This window comes from Squalius cephalus, assembly GCF_949319135.1.
Source record: "Squalius cephalus genome assembly, chromosome: 16".
Lineage (NCBI taxonomy): Eukaryota > Metazoa > Chordata > Actinopteri > Cypriniformes > Leuciscidae > Squalius > Squalius cephalus.
In genome coordinates this window covers 9102111-9125363 of record NC_137137.1, presented here as the reverse complement: position 1 = coordinate 9125363, position 23253 = coordinate 9102111, and the positions used below count along the sequence as shown (strand labels likewise).

Genomic DNA, 23253 nt, shown 5'->3' with positions numbered 1-23253 from the left:
GTGTTGTGTGTGTGTGTGTGTGTGTATAGATACATATATATATATATATATATATATACATATATATATATATATATATATACATATACATATATATATATATATATATATATATATATATATATATATATATATATATATATATATATATATATATATATATATATATATATATATATATATACATATATATATATACATATATACATACACACACACACACACACACACACACTAAAATGCAATACATTAAAATAAATTATTTATATATATATATATATACATACACACACATATATACATACATACATTGTATAGTTTTCTGTACTGTGTAGCCAAGTTTATATATATATATATTTTACATGTATATTACATGTATATTACGTGTGTGTGTGTGTGTGTATATATATATATATATATATATATATATATATATATATATATATATATATATATATATATATATATATATATATGTAATATATATTGTATATATATATTGTATATATAAAATTTAGTTATTGGATTTTAGTTGTATTTTTTGTGTTGGTCCAGCATGTCCAAAATCTGGGTACTGAAGAAAAAACAGTTGAAAACCAATACTTCTCTGTTTCTTTCAACCCGTAGAGAGCCATTTGGATGTGTGGTTTCACATCTCTTACGTCAGCGCCTGGCCTGTCTGCATTTACGTTGGCTTCTTGCCTTTAGACCCCCCCTTAGCATCCCATGGTCATTCTAAAGACAAGCATGGAGCCAGAACTGACTTCTCCCCAGAGGTGGGAACAGTCCCCCCCTCCATCTCAGTCTCCAGCCCTTAGCAGAGTCTTTCTCCAACACTGCGAACGCTAACGCCCTCACCGCTCCTACAGGCAGATAATGATCTCCCACCGCTTTCCTAATTGGCCAAATAAACACTCTACAACACAGCGCTAACACAGACCTGGCTATTGGGTTTTAATTAATGGTGGAGAACCCTAAATGGCTTCATTAGAACTGCGTTGTTTCAGCTGTATTTTTTCTTTCTTTCTTTTTTTGTTGGTTTGTTTTTTTTCCTTTTCTTTTTTCCTTCTGTTTGGAAAACCACATCTCGCGTGTCTGGTCTTTATTTTCCTTCTCTCTTAGCCGCTTATTGCAGGTCCTTTTATTAGCGCTAATGAACAGCAATATTTATTTGCCTGGCTTTTAAAGTGGAGGTCTTCAGTTTAAACAAGTCTCGTTCAGCTTATTACTAATTTACTTTAAATGTTTTGACTGCGTGATTCGGAAGCCAGACCTTAAAACCTGTTCTTAATTTATAATAATGCCTATAGTTGGTTTACTTTGCCTCAGCCTGGTAACATACACCTGCTTTATGATGAAACTCTGTATTGTCATTTTAATGAGTTTTTACTGTGTTATTGATCAGGTTAATCCTTAAGTATACTAATAATGAAATTAATTAAACTAAACTGGCAGCTGCAAGTGACATCAGTAAATCATTCTCTGAGACACTCTTTTATTTTGTTTTCCAGTGAACTCCGTATTAATTCCCTCAGGACTTTTCAAATAGTCTGGTTGTAGAAATGTACACAGTACAGTCAGTGATGTTCTTTCTTTTTCTTTTTAATCTAAAAGTACTGCTCAAATTACACATGAAAACATATTTACACTAACAGTGCTGGTAAACGTTGCATTCAGCTGCCCGTGTTTTTAATTATTATTTTTCATAGGAATAGAGTAATAGAGTAGCTATTATATGTCCCACAATATGTGTTTGAATTTCAATTCCCACATTTTGCTCTTAGCTGCATAGTTTTTTGAATAGACACTCAGAAATTTGAATAGTTTAATTCAGTAAAAACTGTATTAAATCGACATTTATAATGACAAAAAAAGACATTTATGATGTTACAGAAGATTTCTATTTCAAATAAATGCTGTTCTTTTGAACTTTCTTCATCAAAGAATTCTGAAAAAAATATGTAGCTCTGTTTCACCAAACTATTAAGCAACACAACATTGCTTTCAAAATTGATAATAATAAGAAATGTTTTTGAACACAACATTGCTTTTAACATTGATAATATTAAGAAATGTTTTTGAACACCAAATCAGCATATTAGAATTATTTTTGAAGGATCATGTGAAAATGCAGCTTTGCCATTACAGGAATAAATAACATTTTAAAATATATTAAAATAGAAAACAGTTAATTTGTAAAATTTCACAAAGAATTACTGTTTTTACTGTTTTTTTTTTGTTTTTTGTTTTTTTTTAATCAAATAAATGTAGCCTTAGATGTAGCTGTAGCATAAGAGCCTTTCAAAAACTTAAAAAAAAATCATACCAACCCCAAACTTTTGATTGGTAGTGTACGTTAAACTCTTTTTTTTTTCCTACTTTTAATTGCTTGTAAACCGTTTTGTCCAGCTTTTTTTAATAGGTGCCGTGGTCATCAATCCGTTTAGGGCTCAAAAGTCGAGTAGAAGTTTTCGTGCCCCTTTTCCTCTGGTCATCTGGTAGGCTGTCCTGTGTTTGTTTGGTGACTGTGTGGGGCCGTTGAAGATGAGTGTGTTAAAGGTTTAACAGGATTACCTGCCATCAACATCATCAAGGCCCAAAGAAAACAGCCGCCCGGGCCTCTCCTCCATCACACGGCCACTTCTTGCTTTAATAAACCTCTTCAGGATTACGGTGATATGAGTCTCCACACCCTTCAAATGATCTCTTTTCTTCTTCTGTTTACTTTGGAAGTCAGAGAATGTATTGTTCATCAGTGGAGATCACACTACCCGGGCACGTTTGAGTTCATTTGTTCTTAACATCCCCGGTTGGAAAGAAAACGGTGCTCTGCCGGTTGAAGTTGTCAGTCAGGGGGGTTTTAATCGTACTTTAATTTTATGACTCTGTGTGAGTGTGCGTTTGTGTGTCAGCCGTGGTGTTAGAAGCACCAGCGTTGCACAGAGAAGTCTAATTTAATTCGGAAGGGCCAAAGAGAAGGTTTCTGAAGAAACTAAAAAGCGCTGGGAGGGAGTGAGAGGAAGAAAAAGAGCGAAAGACAAGGAGAGTGGAGGAAAACAACAGCTTTGTTTGTTGACAGATGCTTCTCCTCTTATGGTCTGTTAATTGGATAACAATGTAAACAATCACCCATGGCATCTGTCTCCTGCCATTGGAGTGCCACCTTGTTTCTCTCATTCCCCTTTAAAAGAGAACAGTCATCAACACAAACACGGGTACACATCTGCGCCACCCTAGAACCTCATTTACTTCTACCAGATGATGTGGTGTTATAGCAGGTTTTCAGGTTCATTTCCATTTAAAGTTTTTCTTAAGCACTCATATGAAAGAAATGGAAGGTATCCTGCTGGGAGCAACGTGTTTTTACAACGCTCTCCCTGGTACTACCCCCTCCTGTGCCCTCAGGTCAGATTGAAAAACAAAAGGCATAAGTCACACGCTAAAGTGAGGTTTGGGGCAACACAGCTAATGTGCTGAAGCGGGTGTGATATCTGTACTACCCCCCCCCCCCCTTCGAGATGCCGAACCTGATGCACTTTCACTTTGAACTTACTGTCGTCTACGCATTGCTTTACGTCAGGTGCGTTTTGAGGCCTTTACCTCAAAGCTTTTCATCTTTTGAATGTAAAAAGTGGTTTTTAGACATTAGAATGAATGGTTTTGTATTATGGATCAGAATTCTATCTTTAAAGTAATTAGGTATCATAAATTAAGAATGAAAAATTGTTTTGCAGCATTAACTGTCAATTTCTACATACACTACCGTTCATAAGATTAAGGTCATTATGATTTTTTTAAATGAAATTGTTACTTTTATTTGAAATTAGATGCATTTATTTGATCAAAAGGGACCGGAAAGAGACATTGCTACAGAACATTTCTATTTCAAATGAATGCTGTTTTTTTTACTTTCTATTCATCAAATAATACGTTTCCATAAAATGACAAAAACGTAGCACAACTGTTTATCAATGGATGATAATAAGAAATATTTATTGAGCTCCAAATCAGCTTATTAGAATGATTTCTGAAGGATCTTGTTACACTTAACTGGATTAATGGCGGCTGAAAATTCAGCTTTGCCATCACAGGAATAAATTACATTTAAAAATGTATTAAAATAGAAAACAGGTGTTTTTTTTTTAATCAAATAAATGCAGCCTTGGTGGGAGACTCACCGACCCCAAATAACAATTTAACAATTTAGTTGCTGTAAAATGTGTTATTCGTGGTTATTTCATGATACCTAATGCATAAAAAAAAAAAAAAAACATTTTAAAGTATTATCCATATGTGACATGCTGCTGATTACCAGAGAAAATTATGACTTTCAGTTATTCCTCAGTAAGACCTTTTGATATGCCAGTAATAAACCACCCACAACACATTAGCAACCACACAGAAACACTAGAATCATCATTTTAATATGTAAAAATCAACTTGGTTCTACATCATTGTGATGAATGAAAAAACATGGTAGGGACCAAGAAACTCATTTCATATAACGCAGTTCTTTTTTCCATGCATGTTGCATACAACTGTTTTTATTCAGCTTTGTGATATCCTGCAATCTCCTGTCCACTTTCACTGAAATTACACAATACAGTATGTTAGCTTTATTCTCTGACCCTGTCACCTTCTATCCCAGCTGCTTTCAGCTCTGTGTTTTAATTACAAGCACGGAGAGCTGGAGGGGTCTACGGAGTAGAGAATAGGCCTTAATCAGAGCCCTGTCACCAGGCTGCAGTTAAGCCCCTGTCCCGAGCGCGGTGTGCGGACACCCAGGTGTGAGCAAAGGCCCCGTGTAACAGGAGAACGCTCTGCTATTAGCTCACTACAAAGCAGCCATCATCTCCCGCTCTCCTTTTCTCTCCCGGCGCAGGATCGCATGCTGCTTACACAAGCGCTCGTCACTCCTCGTCGTCTGGGAAAATCCCTGAACTGAGATGTGGATGATGGTCGTGTCGTCACAAATGTCAGTTAGTTTGCTGTTAAAAGTGTGGCCAGAGATTGCAGTGCTCTTGGATAATGAAGTCGGGATCCTCTCATGGAGATTATTGCTGGCTGATGAGTTCTCACCCAGTCGCTGTGGCACAGCTATTGTGTTTGGTTTGGATCGGTCCATTTGCGATAACAAACAGCAACTATCTCAAAAGGAAACAGGACACGTACCTCACACAGGGACATTATCACATTACGATGTTAACCAATGACATCAGATGGCCAGACCCCACACGTCGCATAGTTTAGGAGGAACGGCCGGTCTTAGCCCGCACACCTCATGAACTGTTTGTTAATAGATTGCATTCTTAATATTGCACTTTTTTGATTGCTTAAGCATTGGAAAACATCTGAAATACACTTCTTTCTACTTTGTCTCCCCAGTTTTCACAAAAATATTAGCAAATCAGCATATTAGAATGATTTCTGAAGGATCATGTGACACTGAAGACTGGAGTAATGATGCTGAAAGTACAGCTTTGCCATCACTGGAATAAATGACATTTAAATATATTAAAATAAAGATCTGTTTGTTTTACTTATTTTTATGATCTATTAAATGAAGTATGTGAGCATTAGAGACTTTTTTTTTTTAAAACGGTTTAAAAAATCCGACCCCAAACTTTTGAACAGTAGTAAAAATATTTTTTACGTTTTAAGTTATTAAATTAACAATGAACAACACTATAATTATTGATTAATTAGCATTAACTCTGTGCTGTAAATAATAATATTTATTGTTGCATAACTAATGTCAAAAAAATCTGACGATATTGATATTGCAAGAAAATGTGCACTTTTTGATCGCTTAAGCATTGAAAATGAAGTGTCTCAAATTGATTTCTTTTTCCTTTGTCTCTCCCCAGATAACGCAGTTAGACCCGGCATGGAATCTGTTGGAGGCTAAACTCTTCCCTCAGGAGACCCTGTTCCTGGAGGCCAAAGAGTAGGACCGATCCGAGACGTCCCAAGGCGAACGAGAAGAATAAGCAAAGAACTTTTAGCATGATGTCCAACCAGATACACATACACACATACACACACACACACACACACACACACACACACACACACACACACACACTTTCACACACGGTGCGTTGTATATGAATGCTGAGTGTACATTTTATGCACACGGAGGCCTTCACAAGCACATGGATAAACGATCACTCTCCTCACATAACTGCAGTGTAATGTTTTTTTTCTCCACCCAAAACGTAAGGTAACTGAAAAAAAAAAAAAGCAGAGGTGTGAAATTCTAAAACAGCCAGCCTCACAGACATGGACTTCTCACTATGGCTGCTCTTTAGACATGTTTTGTGTTGAAATGAGAAAAAAAAAAAATCGATTTAAAAAAAAATGACAAATAAATAAAGGTCATATAAAAAAAGACATTTCCTGGAGAACGCTGGACCATTTCCTTTCCCAAGGGTCTCAGAGTCCCTGGGTCTCAGCGTGGCTCTGAACGGACCATCATCCCCTCAGAGCCCGGCTTCTTCCTGATACCCAAATTGATGATACTTGGTTTTAATCTCATTTGCTAATGTTTATTTTTCTCCATTTATTTTTCCCTTTTTAAGTTTGATGCTGTATTAGATTTAGGTTGATATACATTATATAAAGGATATATGAACATGCATGTCTCTTGCCACTCTAAATTTATTTTTACCTTCATGTGTGAATGACTATATCATCATCATGGCATCATCAAACCAGCACATGGCCTCGTCCTGCATTTTAATATGTGAGGTAAATTTAAAGGATCCTGATACAGTATTTACTAACCCTCACGTGTCGTTCCAAAGCTGTCGGGCTGTTTTCAAATAAGAAATTATGAAAAATTGAACTTGGGACAATCTGAATGGGGACTGGAGCTTCAATAAGAGTGGTCTTATGTGACTTATGCGCTATATTACAAGTCTTCTGAAGACATATGTTAGCTGTCAGAGAGAAACAGACAGAAATGCAAGTCGTTTTATCACTTAAACTCTTGGTCAGTCATTGCGAAAAGTAGCAATGTTCAATTCATGGATCAATGGTTCTTTTGAATGAATTGTCTGATTTTAGTTAATATCTTTGTAAGATTCATTAACGAATTGGACTGAATGACCAGGACAAATCTTGAAAAATTCTCATTTTGTGTTCCACAGAAGAACGCCATACAGGTTTGGAATATGTGGGTGCGCAAAGCAGCATTTTCATTTTTGCTTGAACTATTCCTTTAACTTCATATGACAGGATTGCAGTCACACAGCATCAATCTCTTTTTACCCCATTCTTTTCCAGATTGAGGTTGCTGCAGTCACGTTTGTTATCAGTTATTTTGAATTCAGTGAGGAAATGACATTCTAGGAATACTCCAAATATCTTCACTGCTGATGTGAACAACATATGGTTAACATTGTAATGCACTAAAGGAGCTTGTGGCTTTTTTTTTTCCACTGTGAGACAGTGGCGTTCACATGTTTGGTCATGTATTCAGAAAGGACTCAACAAAGAATATTCAATGATTACTCTGATCAACTGTCTGAATGCTACACAACATATGCAGAGACTGAAGTACAGACAGTAGATGTTGATTTCCAAATCTGGATGGAGAGTTTGAGGAACTTTTTTTAAGCCATCTTTGAGAATTTCAGACGTCTCTGATCAGTAAAACTAGTCATTATGGCTATTTTCCCCCATTGAACTCTGAAATGCTTACTGTGACCTCTACAGCTCCATACGTTTTAATGAGAGAGAAAAATAGACTGCTGTTGTATATGGGTTTAGTCAAGTTGAATTATTGGTCAAATTATGACTTAACTGAAGATGTTTGGTGGATTTTGTATGGGAAGCTAAAGAAATTGATCGTTCTGTTGAACACTAAGCAAAGACCGCTCTTGAATGTTTTATGTGAAGTACAGTTCCTCGTGTGCACATGACATTTTTTAAACTGGAAAGAGTCTAACCTGCAGGCTGTTTCATTTGTGTTGCCTTGCTGTTCTCACGCAAGGACTCGGAGCGTTTAATGTGTGCATCCAGTCATACTTCCACTGCAGATGATGTGCCCTTAGAAGACATGAATCATTCTCTGTCTCTCACACACACTGAGAGTGAACTTAGCATTTTAAACCAACTCAAACATTGTGTTGTTCTGGTCATTGAGTTCAGTATTCATTTCAAACAAAGGAGAAAGCAACCTTATTCAAAGTGACAACAAACAACTAAATTACAGCTCTCTTGTGATCCTTCAAGCTTGGTCGGGTAACACAATTCTCTGAAATCGGCTCTTGTGTGTTCGTCAGCCACAATGTGAGCATTTGCAAAATGTGAACACTTCTTCCTTTGAATATGCCAACTTCATGTGCTGAAATTAAATGTTGTAAAATACGAGTAATGCCTGTGTAAATTGGACTTGAATGTGTTTCAGAATCCTGGTATCATGTTTAGTTTGGCCTGATTGATCTACTCCTGTGCTTTTCAAGAAAGAGCAAGCACTGAAAGGTAAGATTTTCTCATTTTCTTCAAGTTTTCATCATGCTAAATCAGGTGTGAAAGACAAATCCAGCCCGAGGAAGAAATGCTGGTTATGCAGTTCTTGTGTGCGTGTGATATTACTGTTTCAATGACTGAATGATAGGTTAATACACGCAGACATCAGCTTTGCACTGACACAGAGAGCAGTGATGTGCAGGTCGGAAATGCTGTCATTTAAATAGTGAACTGATATTTATTTCGGCTTGATCCGGCTTGTCTACGCTTCATCATCATTGTTCTTTTGGCAGGTGTGTTCGGAGCAATATGAGAAGAGTGGAATAATTCCCACAACTGAAACAGTAATCATCCTGTTTGAAAAAAAAAAAAAAAAAGAATTAATACACGTGATTGTTTTTCCTCCCATTGTGTGGTATTTTGGAAAAGTATTTTATTAGCTTTTAGACTTTATATAAATATTTTATAAATAATATGACATTTTTATTTCTGTTTATTTGAGATTTATGGTATATGTATGTATTCATGTAGGATATATATATCAAAATGGACAATCTGTCAAAAGATAGAATAAAAGTATATATATTGAATATATTATTTGTGTGTGGATAGATAGATAGATAGATAGATAGATAGATAGATAGATAGATAGATAGATAGATAGATAGATAGATAGATAGATAGATAGATAGATAGATAGATAGATAGATAGATAGATAGATAGATAGATATAAAGATGCTGCCTTAAATTAAGTAGTCAACTTGGATGTTTAAGTCATTTCAACTGAAATTACATTACACTGACTTAAAAAATTTGTTGAATCTTGTGTAACATAAAAAAAAGATGAAAAATGCTTAATTTATTTAAATACTATACAGTATATCAACATTTTGAAAGGTTTGTTAGAGATATTTAGTTTTGCATTTGATGTCATGATTTGATTTCCTTTTCTTTTCTTTTTTTTAATCACTTGTCAGAGCCGTGACGTCTCAATCGCTGACCCTGAATTGTAGCTGCTGTCAATCAAGAATCCGATTTTCCAATGCCATCATGGTTTGATCCCAAACTCTCTACTTACGGACAATAGTAATTTTGTGGCTTCCTGTGACACAGATTCTCCTCTGGCAACATCAGGTGGTGACTCCATTCTTCTATAACAAAAAGAAGCGTTCAATAATGTTTGACTAGTCTTTAAGGGTCAAGAATGCTGCTGGCCCTTGGAGAGAGAAGAGAATTCTTGACGCAAGTGATCTCTTCTTTGAAGCAGTTCCTGATCCCACAGCATCCACTCACCCAACGATGCTGAAATCCCAGACTAAACTAACCTGGAGGGTCACTCAAAGTTTACTTTCTCAGAGACGCTAGAGAAACAGAATCTATGCGGCTTAAAGAGTCGCCCGAAAAAGGGGCTCATTTGCGGTGGGCATTGTGTGCGAATGGAGTGAGTGAGGCGGGAGGGGTTGGTGTGAACAGAAATAGTTTTATTGGCTGCAACTAAAAGAAATACTTCAGTCATCCTGACGGATCTCCAAGAGTTTTCAATAGAGTTTTTATGTATTCGAGTTTTACTTTCTTTTAGGTGTTGAGACCTGAAGATGATCAGACTGCAGATGGAACTTTCTTTTTGACTGTATAGGGATGATTCCTCAATTAGGGAACAAGATTTTTGCTTATTTTGTTTTTGCCCTAAACTTTTAAATCGATTAACCTTTTTTTGTGCGTCTCTAAATAACTGAATTAAATTCTCTTCCCCTCTTTGATGCATTGTTAAAATTCTAGTTTGCACTTTTTCCTAATCACACGTTTAGTTAATTTGATATTTATGTGTCCAATTTGTTATTTTTTATAAAAGAAAGATATCTAGCCAATACTGCTTTTTTAAAAAAAGAACAATTGAATTTAAAAGGTTTGAGTTTCTGTTAGGTTATTGGTTATGAAAGAAATGAGAGCAGCAGGTTGAGAAATATCATTCTATTTTAATATTTTTTAATTTAGTTATATATTTTGATGAGGTTCAGTGTATGAATGATTAGATCTTAGTAAATGACAAATGTAGGCTTTCTAGCACTTATTTGGCCTTATTTTAACCCAAAAAATAACACAAGTAAAAAAAACTGGTATCAGAAATAGTTGCAACATACTTTATTTTCCAGTGAATCACAAATGCCCAATTTTGTCCTACACTGTAAAAAGTGATTCTGAGTTTTAGTCAGGTGGACTAGTAAAATCATGTCCTGTCAACTTGCAGTGTCTCACTACACAATAGGATGAGTTATGACAACCTCAACTTGAAGGGAAATGGAAAACTTTAAATAACGTGTTCATATAACAACAAAACATAGGTTCTATCAACTTTCTGTGTAATGCGCATGTGCCAGAAACTCTACGTCATGATAACGTACTATTTGAACGAATTTGAAGCAGACGCGCCATCGCCATTTTCTGCACGAGAAGTTGCTGATGCAAGAAAAGAAGAAGGAGCCCGCGTTTGAACGAGTAGGCTACAGGTGGACTGCAAATAATGAAATGAGTAAGTATACCCTGATTTGTGCTTTCTTTCATGTTAAATTAGGCTTGTTTCGTTAGCGCACCTCGTCCGTATTTTGATTCCAGGCACATTTTGATCACATTTGGCAAACTCGATTAACGTTATTTATCAGGAGCCACACGCACTGCCAGGCAAATTTCTGCTCGCTAGACAGAGACACCGAGCTGCTGTCGAGACGTGAGCAGAAAGAGAAGTAGTCATTATAAGTTAATGTTGATAAATAGATAAAATAGTGTACATATAAGTTATTTTTTTAGCGTGTTCTTAATCGGATCTCATAATCGTTAGAAACACCTAGCCTAATAACCAGTAAGTTAATATCTGAAGCAGCGCCGCCAGTCCATATTTGTGTTTAACATGACAAAAAAAAAAAAATGCTCGATTGACTTATATTTCTTAAACACCCAGTTGTTATTTTTTCAAATGACATAGGCTACCATATGAATGTTTTGAGCACGTGCAAACGGTGTGTCTTCTGTTGGCCTTAGGTAACTTGCGATGTAAGTTATTAATATAAGTCATAACTTTTTGTAGTGTAATAATCACATTATTAAACTTATATGTAATTTGTGTTACCTGTGAAGCCCTGAAGAATCATGAAATTCAGAATTACGTTATTTGTAGAAAACATTTTTACATAATAAAAGCTATATTTATAGCATTGCTCACTTTTATATTGACAGCAACATCATCAGTATAATTCAATGCATCACCCAGCCATAGAAATAAAAAATGTTGATATTGTTTTCCTCATTGTATTTGGGGAGTAAGATGTTTTAGGGCTACATGATTATGGCAAAAATCATAATTTTCGATTAGGCTATTCCCTTGAAATTTTAATTGGCGATTATTAATTACGATTATCTGCATAATTTACATTGAATGATGTTTTAAATAGCTTTATAACAGTGGTTCTCAACTCGTTTAAATTCGACCCACATTTTCCCATGGTCATCAAGTCACGACCCTATTATTTTATGGATTTTTTTATGCCTATTATAACAATTGTAGACACAAACAAGTGCTGTTCTATTAGAAGATATGGGCAAACTTAATATCCTAGGATTATATGACCAGTTCTTTCATGTTGAGTGAAATTAAAATGTTTTAACTTGTTAATGTTTTAATACTGTCACTGAGATCCTGGCATCTTTGTTAAATTTGTAAATGTATTTATGTTTTTATAGATCAGCAAAGAATTCACCAGGCTTGTGTCAAAGGACACGAGCAAGTCCTTTTTGGAAGGCCTAGGTGGTATTTTTGCATGAGTTTGGAGTGGCATGTTGGTGAGTAAATGACAATTATCATCTTTGGTAACCTATCCTTTTAAATCCTTTAAAGTGTTGTTACAACCCAAATTCATTTAAGGCAGGGGTGCCTAATCCTGCTCCTGGGGAGCCAAGATCCTGCAGAGTTTAGCTTCAACCCCAATTAAACACACCTGAACCAGCTAATCAAGGTGTTCAGGATCACTACAAACTTCCAGGCAGGTGTGTTGTTGAACCGAGTTGGAGTTAAACTCTGCAATACATTATTGGCCCTCTAGGAGCAGACTTAGAGTGCTTTGGTCTGGTTTCACACTCAACTTGATTCTATCGAACCCTGGTGCGTTTGCGTGCATATTACATCATGGCAAACGTGCACGGCGCATGATAGAAAACAGAACGCGGGTCAGTATAATTCGGTGCTATTATGCGCAGCTGAGTGAACAACACAGGTTTACTGTGTGTGTGTGTGTGTGTGTGTGTCGCATAAGGTGACCTTCTGCTGCTTGCAAACGGACTCTTTTGAGGAGACAGTGGATTTCCAAATTTGTTGCCCTGATTCCACGTGCTGTGCGCGAATACACTGCAGGCTCACTCTCGCTCATATCCAAGGTAAATCATCAACACTGTCATCCCTTACATGTGTTTTATTTAACTAAATACATCATAATCAGCTAAAACGCATGCGCAGGTCACTTTACTTCCTGAACAAGCGCGCACCCGAGTCCATGTTGCTTTCTCATTCACGCGAACTGCAGCATGGTTCAGGAGCAACCGAACTCAGACCACCTCCTCTAGGTAGTCTCGGATTCGCTACCCCAGTGCACACCTGGGTCCGCCTGACAGCGTTCACATTAGAGATTTTTCATGCGAACCATGCCCCGTTCCGAATTAAACTTAGGGTGCTTTCACACTGGCAGTTTAGTTCGGAATGGGGCACGGTTCGCATGAAAAAACGCTAATGTGAACGCTGGTCTGAGTTCGGTTGCTCCTGAACCATGCTGCAGTTCACGTGAATGAGAAAGCAACATGGACTCGGGTGTGCGCTTGTTCAGGAAGTAAAGTGACCTGCGCATGCGTTTTAGCTGATTATGATGTATTTAGTTAAATAAAACATGTAAGGGATGACAGTGTTGATGATTTACCTTGGATATGAGCGAGAGTGAGCCTGCAGTGTATTCGCGCACAGCACGTGGAATCAGGGCAACAAATTTGGAAATCCACTGTCTCCTCAAAAGAGTCCGTTTGCAAGCAGCAGAAGGTCACCTTATGCGACACACACACACACACACACACACACACACACACACACAGTAAACCTGTGTTGTTCACTCAGCTGCGCATAATAGTACCGAATTATACTGACCCGCGTTCTGTTTTCTATCATGCGCCGTGCACGTTTGCAATGACGTAATATGCCCAAAAACGCACCAGGGTTCGATAGAATCAAGTTGAGTGTGAAACCAGACCAACGCTGGGGGGCGCCGGGAACAATCGCGCTCGGGCTCGGACCGCAACAAACGAGCCCAGTGTGAAAGCCCCCTAAACTAAACTGCCAGTGTGAAAGCACCCTTAGACACTCCTGATTTAAGTGCCATGAGCGTGTTACACCCACTATTAAATCTTATTTTGGTGCTGAACAAAAAGATAACAAACAACTGTTGTTGCACCACATCACTGGTAAATTACAACAAAAGTGTACAAGTGTAAATGTGCAAATTTGAAATGAATGTTTGTGTGTTTTTTTTGTTTTTTTTAAACAAGACAGAGGGAGGGGGAGAAAGGATAAACGAATAAAGAAAAACATTGGATTGAGGATTGAACCAATAAAGCTGGTACTTTAACCATCCTTTTATTTTACAGACAACAAACCAAAGGATGAGGACTGCAGCATTGCTTGGCCTGCCGTGGTACATGCGAGAGAAACCTTCAAAATTCATGAAGATATGTGAGGTAAGCTAAAACCTTTAAGGCAAAACAATGAAAAATTTAAATCTCTTAATTTGCAGGGGTCTGGGGACTGTAAATTGTTTGTGTAATTGGTTTTAAGTAGGCTAATAGTACCTTGTTTTGTTTGCATTCTATAAAGCCCAGTGACATTGAAGAGGAAGTGATCAAGGGTGTGGTGATAGGAATCCTACTGGTTGTGGAAAATGTGATGGAACCTCAGTCAGCGTTCTACAATGACGTTGTCCTGGTGATTGAGGAAGAAGTGGTAATGCGTCACCTGAGTGATGTACCTAATGCTTTTCTGAACCTGATGGGCCTTGGTGTACGCATTAAACCTTGACTACCCAAAGAAATTCAAATTCATTTTTGAAGTGATACAGCGCCTGTTTATTGGTGTTGGATCAGACTCTTGAACTCAAGTTCACTCTTTGAAGAGCAAGTTGCTGAGATAAGACTGAAAACAAACAAAATCTTTTCTCCTTCTTGCTACTGTTAAATCGTTGCACTGTTTTAAAGTTTAAGAGCATTTGTTATTTTAGATCTCATTGTTTTAAGTGTAACGTTAGTATTCTTGATTTTCAAACAGACTGTATTCTTGTTACCTTGTCCTGCTTGCTCTTTCCTTGTCATGCTTCTACGAGTGGGAATTGAAGACACTGTTTTTAAACAGTTTAATCTGTGAAGTTTTTTAACACCGCTTATTGTGAATTCTTCATGTACACTTGTTCCTGCAATGAAAATATCTGATAATGACAAGGAGAGTTATTTGTACTATTTTGGCTCTAAGATGGGTCTGTGCATAGAGAAGTTTGCACTTGTTTGTGTGAGCTGTATATATGTGAGGGTTTTTCTTGTGGTGTTTTTTTTATCTTTGCAAGATAATTCTTTGTGTCTGTGTCTTTTGGGTGCAATGCATCTGTTTAAAAAAATAAATGCTGAGAGTTTCAGTTTTGCAGTTGTTGATTTCATTAAAAATTTGGTTCCAGATAGATATCTAGAACTTCTTGTTAAAGCAAGCAATGAAGTCCAGTAAACTCAAATAGTTAAGTTATGATGTTGAGGAAAAATGACTATTTTATGTCAATTAGACTTGGTTAATGGTTGTGAAAACATGAAAAATTAAGTTCAACCAATATGTTTCTCAGTTGACTTAACTAAAAATTATAAATGCTTATTAATTGATACAGTACGTTGGCTCAATTTACTGCAAGTTATTTCAACAAATACATACAAGTTGAGAGAACTTAAATCCTAATGTTGGCTAAACTTAACTGAGTCAATGCAACAAGATGACTTGACTAAGTCAAGTTGTGTCAACAAATCATTTTTTACAGTGTAGACAAACAACATCCAGTATATGAATTGATTGCTGATTTCATATAAATTATGAATACAAAGAAGCATTAAGACGTCAGCATGTCTTTCAAAGCAAAGAGGTAAATCTTCAGGATAAACTGTTTTTAATTTTCATTTCAAGCTATTTCTTTTTTATTACTTTTTTTTGGCATTGAATGAAAATATTTTATATTTTACCAGAGCTATATTAATAATGTCCATAGGCATAGTATAATGCTATTCAAAATGTATTTATTTGTTTACCAGTGTTGTTGTTATAGGCTACGGTTGTATTGTACGTCATTGTTCACTCGCCAGTTTTGACACGTCAATAAATGTCGATCTCAAAATTTTCGCTTTTCACAATTTAAATTAAGACACCTAGCCGACTTAATTAATTTCTTAGTAAAATGAACGGTGACAATCTAGGCCTAATTGTAGAAAAGGTAAAACAGGTGCATTTATTAAATATTTCACGAAGTGTTCAGCTTTCAGCGGTGACACTGATCATTAATCTTTCGATATTAAAAAGTTGTCCAGAAAGGAAGTTGACACGGCCATTGTCCAGGTTAGCACAAACCCCGCTTCCCACTCCTGTCTCAATAAAAAAATCTGCAAGGGAGAAAAAAAAATAATAAAGCTGTGGCATTCGGATTATCGTGGACGAGGATAAAGCATTAAATGGGGCTAAAGGGGCCTGAATGGGCGCAGTGGCGTGCGAAGAGAAGCAGAGTAATTATTGCTTCATAATTGTGTTCTTTTTCTTTTTTTCAGACAGCATCACACTGCAGAGCCCCACTTGGAGCGGTTGTGACATTTAGGAGGCCGGTCTTTGTGCTCAACACTTCAAGTTTAAAAAACAAGGCCAATTGAGTCGGCGCAGCTCAAAGCCCGAACCATTGTGAGGGACCACATTGAGTTTGGATTTGGGACAATGGTGTTTCTCAAATTTCTTGCAAAAACCTATACTCCATCTGTGATCTCAATGAGCGCTCTTTCATTGGGTTCCTGCTTTTCTGTTTGATTCGTTTGTAAAGGGAGGCAGATGTGGATGGATGGAGGCCGCATTTTAATTGGCTGCTGCCTGAACAAACTCTCACATCATCTGTCATCGGTGATTCTGCATCCTTGGTGTAAAAAGTGAAGTGCGTCTATACAGTAATAAGTGGGTTTTTTTGTTGTTGTTTTTTCTAAAATGGCCTGTTACATTAGGACGCCTTGATAAAAGTCGATTCTCATTTTACAGTTTTACAATTTTCAGTTAGAACAAAAAAAGAATATTACTGTATTTTACATTGCTTTAACTTATCAAAATAAGTAAAGGAATTTTCTATTTTTTTTCCCTACAAGATTCAACTCATTTTTTAAAAGTCAGTATAATGTCATTTAAGTTGAAATGACTTAAACATCCACGTTGATTGTATACAAAAAAATTTAAGAGAGCATTTTTTTTTTTTACAGTGTTGAACTAAATAGTGTAGACTATTACCCACCAGACCACGAACAGATTGCATTAAGATTTGAAATGAAGTAGAAAGCGTTTCATTTCGTCTTCCACGAAGATTAAATAAACTTGTTTGGTAATATCCACTAGGAAATAATTTGTTTTATTAAGCTATATAATATAAATGCACTAAGTTGGTTGCTTGATTAAGGGCATGAATTAAAATAAGTAGGCTAGGCCTACACTTCAAAATGAATAGCCTACTTAGGCTATATAGGCTAAATAAATAATTATTGAAAATAAAATATCTTTTAAACTAAAGCAAACCGCATCGAGCAAGCGTCCATCCCGAGTAAGCCAATAAAAGCTTATTTTAACGCAGTTATTTTAAGCGCTTTGTTCTGTGCCTTTAGGGGAATGCCATTGCTGCGCTCAAGGGTCCTGCGCGGCGCGGCAGCTTTTCATGTGAACAAGAGGTTAACAACCTAATGAGGACTTGGAGACGAGATGAAGCGTGTAAATACACTGGTTTTTCTAAAAACCCGCGCGCTCGGCACCCTCATTCCCCTTTTTATCTGCTACTCTAACCTCTGCTGCGCTCTGCGCACTCAAACCATTCCAGCAGGAGTTCCTCGGGGAGGCAGTTCGGGTCCAGCCGCGCTACGGCCGGGTATCAGCGGAGAGAAAGATCCTTACAATAGCGCTCCGGGGTGCTGGAGGAACAGAGACATGCTGTTACATATGTCGGGTCAAGCATCTCTTTTGTGCCTCTTTAAAAAGGTGTAAAACTCAGTCAGCGGTGCAGATTCTAAAGGGAGTGAAAGCCTTGTATGGGTTTTTGATGCATAGGTCTGATGAACTGTTGAAAGAATGTTGAATTTCCTAAGTGCCCACAGTCAGTTTTAATTGCCCGGGGGCATTTAATTGGAATTCACAGAGACGCCCATTCAGTGGAGAGGTTTTCTTTTTCAAGTAAAGTGTGTTGAGGGACGGATTCATTATTTAAACTACATAAAAATATAGGTTCTGCATGAACAGAATTAGTAAATGTAGCCTACACTCTTAAAAATAAAGGGGGTTTCAGTGCTTGTTTTAGAGAAGAACCACCTATCAAAGTTGTCTCTGTGGTTGTTCTGAGATTTAAAAAGTTCTTAATGTTTAGATTAGAGGTTGTTTAGATCAGTGTATTGGCTAAGAATATAAGTTAATTGTGAACAGGCTACCAGAGTTTAAGATTGTGCTATATAATGAGCTTTAATGTTTAAAAATGCATTTGTTGGTATTCTACCTTCATTTTTTGGCATTAAGTAGATATAGGCTGTTATACGTTGTTACGTTTTAGTTTATGTGTGTTGGTTACATTTCGAAAGTTGTGAGGAACAGCTACACAAAACCGGCTTACTTTTCATATCTGTCAAAGATCACAATTGCTCAGAGTTGTGCTTTCATCATCTCTCAGTTTATGAACAATCAACGCCTGCTTGCGGTTTTGTAATGATCTCGGGATGTCTATTTTCAGTCGCGTTTGATCGCTGCCGAGATAATGACTTTGAATGTCAAAAAGCTTTAGTTTAATATCGTCTCTATTAGTGTGCTGGTTGGGTAATTAAAGGTGCAGATGAGAGCAGCGGGGGGACAGATGGCATTTGCTTACTGTGATTGAGTGTGTAAACAATGGGAAACAGTGCAGGCCCACATCACTTTATCGAAGAGTGCCTGAAATTCAAAGTCCAGGTACCAGAGAGAACCGTACAGCGAGAGATGACAAAAATCTGCTTTAAAGTTTTGGACAAATGCTGAGCCACTTATTCAGAAAGAAAAAGGAATAATATTCAGCTATATACGCCTGATGCTTTTTAGCAGATGTAAGCGAACAACATTTAATTTTTTAACAATTTTTTATTTATTTATATTTTTACTATATATATAAATGGAACAGTGTACAAAGAGACCCTAAATAAATTATGAATAGGCCTATAGGAATAAATTCAGTAATCCTCCAGTAAAGAATTTTCAGTAGGCTATTTCAAAAGGCATTTTAAAGTGCTCAAAATGTTAGAATTATGACACCCTAATCTTGAAATATTGGATAACTATATAAAGAAAATTGTTTATTGTTTAAAATACGATGATACTGCACGAACAGACAAATTAAAGCATTGCAAAAATAAGCCAAAGGAATCTCGTTGGCATTTTAAAACCTGGCTAGTAGGCTACAATAATAATCCTTTCGAATCATACAATAAAATAGTCTAATTCTATAATAAAACAACAATAATAATAGCTAGGCTATTTCTAATTGCACTTTCTATTGATTTTCGTATTTTGAACAATCGGTAAACTTTTAAAAGTAGCCTATGAAGATCGTTGAAAAATATAAAATGGTCAAAGGCATGAAATATGTTCGATGTTCAAAAACAAGGTTAAGCAACAAAAACGCGCTTACAATAAAGAATACGATGCCAAGGAGAAATAAAGTGTTTTAATTATATAGATGTTCGACAAATAATACAGAGAAACAGATAGTCTTTCAAAACCTTGACATACTATTCCTTCAATCACGTCAAACCATGAGAGACTTGTTAATGTCATATCAAGCGGTACATAAAAATAGTGTTAATTTAGCTCAGATAATTAGGCTACTATCATGTCCTGTTTAAATCGATGAGAAATTCCAAGCATACACTGAACATTTTTTAGTCTAATAGCTTGTGTGTTTAATTCAGGATAGCCTATGTCCTAAATGAATGCTACACACGAATGCCATTTTCAAAATACGAAACAATGTTTACAGTAAACAATTACAAACACAATTACAAACAACGAATTGCCCTTAAAATCTAGCGTGACAACTTACCGTTTTGCGTTTATCGATATTGACGTCATTCTACGAGGCACTGGCTCTTCACTACACCAAACCTTTAGAACAAAATCTTGGCTTTCAAAAGTTAAAAAATGTGTTACTTATTTAGGCTGAAATTCAGTTGTAATGAAAATAAATCTATTTGTTTGCTGTTCAAAGTCTGGAAAATCCCGTGATCACGTTTTAGAAAGCTATTTTCACTAAACGGCAATTCCGAATCGTTCAACAATGCGTTTAAAGAATATAGGCTATAGTAGCAATAGTCAATTGTCTTACAGGATCTATTGCCTGTATTTTAGTAAATAATTTCTTATGATAAAAGTTTTATGTTTTAGCTCTGCGTGGTGCTTGTTATTTGAGAAAAGAACGCAGGTGGACACAGTTGAAAAAGAGACAAGCCAATCAGATCGCTCCTTCCCCCTTTGGCCAATGACAGGCGCCACATTGTTGTCAAATTTGTCTAATGAAAACGTGGGCGCAACAATAGATCGAGAGGGATCTGTATCCACTGAAGATCTCTCGAGGAAGTTAGTGTCTCACACTGGCTCCAGCAGCAAACTCTGCTCTCTCAGACTCTCGGCTGATCATTGAGTTTAAAGTTAGTTTCGCATTGCATTCGATGGATTTTTGTCTTTTAAAAATTGATTTTATTTGTGTCAAACGAAAGTTTGATTTCTAAAAGAAACAGTTTGTTTGGGCTGCTTGTGGACTGCGCGCAACAAGTTGAAGAACTCACTGGAAAGCGGTGAAAGCAGTCACAAGTGTTTTCTGATCTCTTCTTGGACATTGGCATTAGGGCTGTGTTCTTCGTCAAGTGCTGAGCTGAAGAAATTCGCCGGGTATCGATTCTGCCCAATGCTTATGAAACATCTCCAATCGAAGACTTCGGCTGCGCACGTATTTTAACCTATCGATCGACTATTTGTTGATTCGGAGAATATGGATCTTCGTCCAGAGATCCCACCTTCCTCCCAGGCAGGCTCGCAGGTTCATCCGGGCGCCGCCGCTGCGGCCGCTTCCGCCTCCATACCGGTTTCCATGGCCAGTAGCCTCTTGAGGGGCCCGCCGCTGTTGCTTCGCGCTACGGAGAAGTATCCACGAACGCCCAAGTGCGCCCGGTGCAGGAACCACGGGGTGGTGTCTGCGCTGAAGGGCCATAAGCGCTACTGCAGATGGAAGGACTGCATGTGTGCCAAATGCACTCTGATCGCTGAGAGACAGCGCGTCATGGCCGCTCAGGTTGCGCTCCGCAGACAGCAGGCGCAGGAGGAGAACGAGGCGAGAGAACTTCAGCTGCTCTATGGCACAGCAGAGGGTCTAGCCCTGGCCGCTGCCAACGGCATCATACCTCCCCGGCAAAACTATGAGGTCTTTGGCCCAGTTACCAACGAAACAAACTCTGGTAGGTGGATAAATTCTATTCACGTGTAGCCTATATATAAATTCTTAAAAATAAAGGTTCCGATTAGAATTTATATAGAAAAATCATGTAGGCTATGTATTTTTTTTTTTTTTTTTTTTTTGCTGTGCAATGTTATACAGAACTCAATATGTTGATCTAAAGAACCTTTAATGAAACATCAAGAACTTTTTGAATCTATCCAACTTAAGAACCTATTGTGCTGCAAAGTGCCATTGAAATTTATTTTCAAAGAATGGCATATTTAACATACAGTACGGTGTAGGTTCATTAAATTGAATTCCTTTCACTCTCATAAATATTCATTTCATCTAGCCTACTTACAATCCAAGAAAAAGAAAAAAAGAAGCTATTCGTGTATGGCAATTATTGACGTGCATCAATCTATTTCAGGAGAATCAAACATCCAAAAGTTCGAGTTGTTCACCAAGACGCATTTATCAGGATCGATGACCTCACAGCAAGCGGCTGGAAAGTCCGTATCCACAGACACCGAATCCGTTCCAGGAATGTCGTCTCCAGATATGCGTCACGGCTCGGGATCGGAAAACGGTGACCGAGAGTCCCTCGTGAGTTCCCCGATAGCCAAACCGTTAAAAGACGGCTCGGAGACGCCAGGCTCCATCAGTCCACTTGGCTCAGACTCCGGCTCGGAGACGGATAAAGACGACCAGGAGCCCTCGCCCTCCTCCACAGCATCGCGACAGATGAACGCCATCGACATCCTAACGAGGGTTTTCCCCAACCACAAGCGCAGCGTCCTGGAGCTTGTGCTCCAGGGATGCGGCAAAGATGTGGTGCAGGCCATAGAGCAAATCCTCAACAACAGCGGCCAAGCCAAGGGCCCAGAGGAGCCCTGGACTGCGGAGCGCATGCTGCAGAGCGCACAGTCACACATGTCCTCCACCCCGCGGCCTGTGTTACCTGGAACCATGACGCTCAGCAATAGATCTGCCTTCTCCCCTCTGCAACCCAATGCGCCACACTTTGGTTCCGACCCGAGCGCGTATCCTCTCAGCACACATTTGGGCCTGAACCCACTCCGCCTGGCATATTCGGCTCACAGCAGAGGCCTGGCCTTCATGCCGTACTCCACCACAGGTCTGATGCCAACACTGGGCTTCAGGCCGCCAATGGACTATGCCTTCAGTGACTTGATCAGGGACAGGACTCTCTTGCATAAAGATCAGAGCTACACTAATGGACTGTACGGTCCTCTAGTCAATAACACTCAAGAGAAACAGTGAGATAGTGTTTTCCAAATGTAGACAAAAGTGTTTAAGACTCCCAGACCTGAAGATTCCTCATCCCTAAAGACTCGGGAGGCCTTGTGTTTCTGTATATAAAATAGGCTATGTCTAGTTTAATCACCAGGTTAAAAAAAAAAATGTGTTTGGTGGTCGTGGCTTCTTTGAAGTTTGTGATTAATCAAAAAAGAAAATGGTTACGTGTAAAGGTTAAAGTAGTTTGGATGGCGTTACTGACACTGCCGCAGCGCGAAATGACCCGGGGGTGAATTATTTTAGACCTTTAGCAGAGTAACCATAGTATTTTCAAGTAATGTAAATTGTGTATTTTAAAATCCTTCACGTTTGTTACAATCCATTTAGATTATTTACCAAACGGATTACGCCCTCGTGTGATGATCGTACAATTCCTAGAATAATTTGCTTCATCATTTGAAAAAAGGGACTGTTCTATAGCATTATTGTTATTGTGGAAAGTCTATATTCCATCTTTTTTCTGCTCGGTGTCTGTAAAATCGTGCCATGTTTATTCAACAGAACAAAGTTCTTTTGGATGCAATATGGTTACTGGCTCAAGTAGACATTTGTGCTCCCTTTGTGAGTGATATATATTGTGTTTTACACGACGAAATAATGTATATTGCATTTCTTGATGATAAAGTCATATTTGTCAAAGTCATTTTCTCAAAAAAATCATCAAAAGGA

At 37.7% G+C, this 23253-nt stretch overlaps 2 protein-coding genes across 3 annotated transcripts in view; both read left to right on the top strand.

Moving 5' to 3' along the window:
* The window catches only part of faf1 (Fas (TNFRSF6) associated factor 1), a 73365-nt gene extending 66725 nt beyond the window's left edge, over window positions 1-6640 (top strand). For both annotated transcript variants that reach the window (XM_079896996.1, XM_079896995.1), the window contains exon 19: window positions 5868-6640. In XM_079896996.1, coding sequence (XP_079753122.1) covers window positions 5868-5951 — 84 coding nt within the window. In that variant the 3' untranslated portion in view covers window positions 5952-6640. The remainder of the gene's footprint in view (window positions 1-5867) is intronic.
* Window positions 6641-20493: 13853 nt separating this feature from the next.
* Window positions 20494-23253, top strand: dmrta2 (DMRT-like family A2). Its single transcript, XM_079897965.1, has 2 exons — window positions 20494-21283; window positions 21695-23253. Exons 1-2 carry the CDS (start codon window positions 20821-20823, stop codon window positions 22546-22548), a joined length of 1317 nt encoding a protein of 438 aa, XP_079754091.1. The 5' UTR covers window positions 20494-20820; the 3' UTR covers window positions 22549-23253.